Source organism: Condylura cristata, unplaced genomic scaffold, assembly GCF_000260355.1.
Source record: "Condylura cristata isolate star-nosed mole 26May11 unplaced genomic scaffold, ConCri1.0 scaffold00014, whole genome shotgun sequence".
NCBI lineage: Eukaryota > Metazoa > Chordata > Mammalia > Eulipotyphla > Talpidae > Condylura > Condylura cristata.
The window spans coordinates 52,706,290-52,711,903 of NW_004567115.1; the positions used below are offsets into that span (position 1 = coordinate 52,706,290).

Sequence of the window (5,614 nt, forward strand, 5' to 3'; positions counted from 1 at the left end):
GCTACCCAGAGGGAGTCGGCGGGTCCCTATGAGTCCAGCTGGTGGGCCCTTGGGTGCTGGACTTGGGAACATCCCCACGGTGCTGGTTTCTGTACCCCCAGAGCAAAGTCAGGATGTGGGAAACGGAGTCACAGACAGCACTGGCAGGGAAGAGGGGCAGCCGGTCCCGGGGACACATGGGGGGGCCACCGGAGGCAGCGCCCTGGTGGGGACACGTCCCTGGCTGTGTGGACGGGGGGAGAGAAACGGGGCAGGCCGGGAGGATGGGGTGCGCACATGGGAAGGGGGTCTGAGGCCAGACCCTGGAGAGGGGCGGAGGGGGCCGCGGGTCCCGTGACCTCACAAAGCCACACCCTCCTCCCGGCTTCAGGAGCCGCCAGGCCAGTCCTGGCCAGGTCTCCTAGCAACTGGACGTGGGGCCATGGCACTCCTAACACCCCAGGGAGTGAAAAAAGTCTTCCAGTTCCAGGTGAAGGGAAAAGCTGGCTCTGCTGTGAAGGGCGTCTCCAGCAGCCCTAAGCACGGGCTGTGAGTGGGGGCCCCGGAGGGTGTCTCCTATGACCCAGAGCCCCCCTTGAGGCCCTCGACGGGGCACACAGGAATGCCACGTGGTCGATCGGGCCCTGGAACCCTGGGCCACCCCCTGGCCTGTGACCCCCTATCCCAGGGCCAGCTCCGAAGCAAGGAATTTAGAGGCCCGGGGCTGGTTCCGGCAAGTGACACCCTCACCAGAGCCGCAGGCTGCCTGGGGGTGTGGGGGTGTCAGAGGGGCAGGGGAAGGGGTCTGTTACTTGGGGGGGGCCGGGTCCACCCCACTGGCTTCTCAACACTAGCTCCAAGGCTGAAAGGTGCAAGCCAGGGAGGACCCATGGGGCTGGGAAGACCCTGCTGCAGGCCGGAGCCCCCCGCGAACCCCTTCCAGACAAGGGCTCAGGGTGTGGGGCTCGGGCCGGCTTCTGGCCCACAGCCACAGTCTTATGGGCCGGCACCAGGCCAGACTGCCCGCGGCCCCCCAGCCTCAGGATCCATCTGTTGATGACCCCTCAGACTGTTCCGACAGGGGCCAGTGCCGTCCTCAGTGAAGTGAGTTCTGGGTGCTGACATGGGCACAGTAAGAGGAGCCCTGCGGCCAGAGGGCTCAGCTTTCACGGGGCAGGATACACTTCTCTGCTAAAGCTTCGCCTCCCCGAACCTCTGCGGGCCAGCACTCACCCTTCAGTCTAGGTCCCGCTGTCCGCTCCGGGGCAGTGGGCTCGGAGGGAAACCAAACTTCCTTCCAGGCAGCAGTGGGACTCGGGCTGCCCAGCTGTGGGAGCTGAGCGCTGAGCCAGGCAGTGCCAGGGAGAAGCGCCCCGTCCTAGAAAGGGGAGGGAAGGCTGTCCACACAAGCAGAGCTCTGTCCGGCATACCCACATCCCTAGCTGTTCCTCAGGGCGGCGGGGCACCTCTCGGGCTCCCAGGAGAGCTTTGGCGGTGAAGATGGCATCCTGCTCCCTGTCCCACGTGTCCTGCAGAGACCAGAAGGGCGGGAGCACCTGCGGAGGCTGCTGAACTGGGAGGAGTTTGACGAGCTGAGGGATGCGCGCAGAAGCATCCTGCTGGACACCTTGTATGAGAGCATCGTCTTTGCCGTAGGCAAGGGCTTCCCGTGGACCGGGGTGGCCCAGGTGGTCAAGTTCACCGAAGAGCTGCTCAAGGAAACCAAAGGTACGGGGCATCCAGGGAGGGAGCTGGCAGGTGTGCCAGGCCAGAAGCCTGCACTGGAGCCTCTGTGTCCACGCCCCTGGGGGCCTCGCACATGCTCATCAGTAGACGGGCAGTTGCTTCTGGACAGTGGAGCAAGCGGAGTATTATCTCCAGGTCTTTTCACCAGTGTCCCTGGATGGAGCACCCTGCACCCTTACAAGTGTTTCAACACAGCAGCGAGTGTTTGCTTCTTGGTTAGTCATTTGCACTTTAGTACAAATTTCATTCTGAGCTCACTAAGTCGGGGGGCAAGTAGTTGAGAATGGACTCAGAAAGAAATCAAATTTGTTTTAGGGACATGAGAGGAAGTTTAGTTTTTATCTAATTTATTTCACTTAACATACATCAGATGTGTCATTGTTTAAAGCCCTTTGTTGACTCCCCATCAGCCCCTCAAGACTGCACTGCTGGAGTCCTCTACAGGGGTCAGCTTGCCGGCAGGGGTGGGGGCAGCAGCCGGGTGTCTCTCCCACCGCTCCACTGTGTGGGGACTTCCTGACAAGAGGGTGAGCATCTCCCCTATTACTCCACGACACAAGAACATGTAAGATGCAGGTGCCTCGTGTGATATGTCAGGCGTGACATGTGCATTCATTCATGAAGTGGCCCCACTGGTCACCATTCTAGGAACAACTCAGCCAGGAGCCTGCACCAGGGGCCAGACCCGGTGGGCAAGGCTCGTGAGGAACGGGGCATTCCACACGTGCGAGGTCCTCCCGCAACACCCCACTGCCCATAAAGGGGCAAAGAAGGCTCTCCCGGTGCACTGTATCCTCGTCTGCACTTGGTGTTGTCTGCGTTCTGGGCCTGGCCGCTCCGCGGTGCACAGTCACGTCTCACTCCTCTCTCGATGTGCAATTCCCTGACGCTCTACGGCTGGCGTATCTTCCCAGAGGCTCGTTTGCCATCAGTAGACCTTCTCGGGTGAGGTGTCTGCCAAGGTCTTTACATGTTTTTTCAACCAGGGTGTTTTCTTATTGTCGAGGTTTAAGAGTTCTCTGTTTATCTTGGGCCACAGTCCTTTGCAAATATTCCTCCAGTCATGACTTGTCTTCTCTTTCCCTTGACATTGTCTTTCACCCAGGAAAGCTGTCAGATTTTCATGGAGCTCAATTTCTTCTTCCATGGACCTTGTCTTTGGTGGTATCTAAAAGGTCCCCGCCAAGCCCAGGGTCATCCAGATTTTCTCCCGCAGAGTCTCCTATGAGTTTCGCAGTCTTGAAGTTTCTGTTTGCCTGTGACCCATTTTGAATTAATTATTGGGAAGGGCGGAAGCTCCGTTCTAGGCCAAACCCTGTTCCGCCCCTGGCCCCTCGGGGGGCAGAGGATGTTAGACATGGTGGGGGTCCCCTTCTGGACCCCACTTTGCACCCTTGAGCTCTGTCTGTCCCACACAGCCCAGCTCATGGACTCAGTTGGAAACGTTTCTGTATTTAAGTTCTTCCTTGTGGAATTACACTTCAAAGGATCGTATTGTTTCAAATGTGTTCCCCTCTGGCCCTGCGAACGAACGGGACACTGGTGCCTGGCCCCGCGGCACGCCGACCCCGAGCGTGCGCCCCTCCTCAGGGCGGCGCTCCCCTGCCAGTCCTGCCGAGGCGCCTTGCACCTTGCGCCCCACCGGTCTCCACCTCCTGCGCGCCTCACCGCCGTCCCTGGACGCTCCGCCGTCTCCGAGTCTTGCCCTTCCGCCGCTTGGCCCCGGCGCCGCGGCCTTCTCGGACACAAGGCCGAGCCACTGCGCCTTGGCTTCCAGCCGCTGGCGACTCAGCACCCCCCGTGGGGCGCCCCTCCGCACCCCGCCGGGCCGGGAGCCCTGCCCCACGGCCCCAGCTGAAGGTTTGGGCGAGGACAGGGCACTGCTCAGAGGCGGTTTTCACAACTTGTTGGGAAATTCCGCCCCGCCCCAGCCAGCCGCGGGCGCCCCCAGGCCTGCCCTGGCACCCCTCCGAACCGCTGCCCCTGCCCGGCCACGCGGGTACCGGAGTTCAGCCCTGTCCGCTGAGCTCCGCGGTGGCTCGACGCCAGAACAAACACTGACGAGTGGGAAGAGGAATGTCAGCCCTGAGCAGGTGGGAACTCGGGCTCTTTCAAGTTTCCATTGGAGCCTTCCCCGGCCCAGCCCTTGGAAAACAGAGGATGATGCAAACCCCACTGCCGCCGAGGTGGTGAGAACGCTGGGAGCTCTCGGCCGCCCTCCACGGAGGGAGCCTCCTGCAGCCGCGCTCGGAGCGGCACAGGCTTCCAGGCCGCGGGTCGGGGAGGCTTGGGGACCAGGAACTTCGTTCCCTCCACGGCCCGGAGCTGCCTCAAGCCCCCGACAGAGCTCTCCAGCCTCTGCTGGCAGCCTCCAAGCACTGGGGAGCCCCTCCGTCTCAGGCACCGCGCCCCTTTGCAGGACCACGCGTCTTCCTCCTCGCTGCCCGCTGCACGCCCGCGGCCCCTTTCCTGCCACAGCCTGTCTTCTGGAAGCGGGGACGGGAGGAGCTGCGTGTACTGTGGCCATCACGCTCCTCAGTCAGACACCCCAGTGCCTTGGGTCACTCTCCTCTGGCGTCAGAGCACAGGTCTCTTCACCCCACTTCCCCATCACAGCCCTTTCAGCCCCCCGCCAGCCACTCTCGTGCTTGTCAGTATCGTTCTGTAAAAATGTCCTCCAGGTCCAAACACAATACAACCTGCATCTAGATCAGTGACGTGATCAGGAAGGGATTTTATCACCTCCCCTAGTCTGGTGGTGATGCTCCTGTTTATGTAGCCTGTGGGTGCGTTTATATCTGTTGGCATCGCAGTCGCACTGACTCACACTGGGAGACAGACCACTAAAACTCACAATCCCTTCTCCCGTCCTGACCGCGTGCAGTGTGTCTAGGCCTCGCGTTTCTGGAGGCCCAGTTTGAGCCCCGTTTCCTTGCTGCGTGGCTTTGGCGAGTCCCTGACCTTCCTGTGTGCCAGCGCACTCTGCTGCAAGACTGGACGCGAATGGCAGTGGCCTTGGGGTCGCGAGGACATGGGACGAGCTCCGTGCGCCCATCCCTGGCATACGGGAGCCTTAAACCTTGTGGTGGGGCTGGCCAAGGTGACCGTCCCCACTCCCGGGGGTGTCCCTGGAGGTCTGGGCGCTCGGGCACCCCACCTGCTCTGGTGCGCGGCCGAGCTTGCGGCCCAGCTCTTCCGTCACGGCCTCTGCTGAGTCAGCGCCGCTCTGATTCTGTGTGGCTCCGGCCCGAATCTCGACTCGCTCTCCCATCTGCTGAAACCGGGCCGTGCGCCCAGGCCTGCCCCAGCTCTAAAGGGCTGGCCCACACGGGGCCTGTATGGGACCGGTACCACGGCTCTTGGGAACCCCACCCCTGCCGGGCCCCACCTGAGGCCTGGGCCCTCACCCCAGCCCGTCTCTGGCAGGTGTTTCCAAACCTCCCCTCCCTGGGCCCCTCTCAGGCCCGCCCCGGCCCGCAGGCCACGCTGGCTCAGCCCCAGCCTCTGCGCACCCCTCGCTCCGCCTCCAGCTCCCAGGTGCTGCCTCTGGGGCCAGGCTGGGGTCCCCGGCATCGGGCCCAGTTGGGCCCACTGTCTCCCCATCATGCCCCTCTCTGGGACCTGGGCCCTCACCCCAAGTCTATAAGCCATGTCCTCCCCGGCCTGCAGGGGGCGCTGTGTCCACCCCTCTCGGGCCCCATGTCCACCTAGCTTCCCTGTCCCTTCTCAGTGCTGGCCCAAACTTCTCCCCAAACCTAACTGGACAGCAAGGAAAGTCAGAAAAGGGACAGACCCTCTATCTGTCCCTCAGTGCCAGTGAGCGCACAGGACACATGGTGCTTTGCTGAAGGAAGGCAGGGGGGAAGGGGAGGAAGGGGGAGGGGAGGAA

General features: G+C 62.3%; 1 protein-coding gene across 1 annotated transcript in view; it reads left to right on the forward strand.

Annotated features, from left to right (window-relative positions):
• The first annotated feature begins 421 nt into the window (after nt 1-421).
• The window catches only part of LOC101622331 (chromosome unknown open reading frame, human C8orf74), a 19,607-nt gene continuing 14,414 nt past the window's right edge, over nt 422-5,614 (forward strand). Inside the window, exons 1-3 of the mRNA XM_004682542.1 lie at nt 422-469; nt 1,515-1,707; nt 3,316-3,818. Of these exons, the coding sequence (XP_004682599.1) occupies nt 422-469; nt 1,515-1,707; nt 3,316-3,818 (744 nt within the window). The remainder of the gene's footprint in view (nt 470-1,514; nt 1,708-3,315; nt 3,819-5,614) is intronic.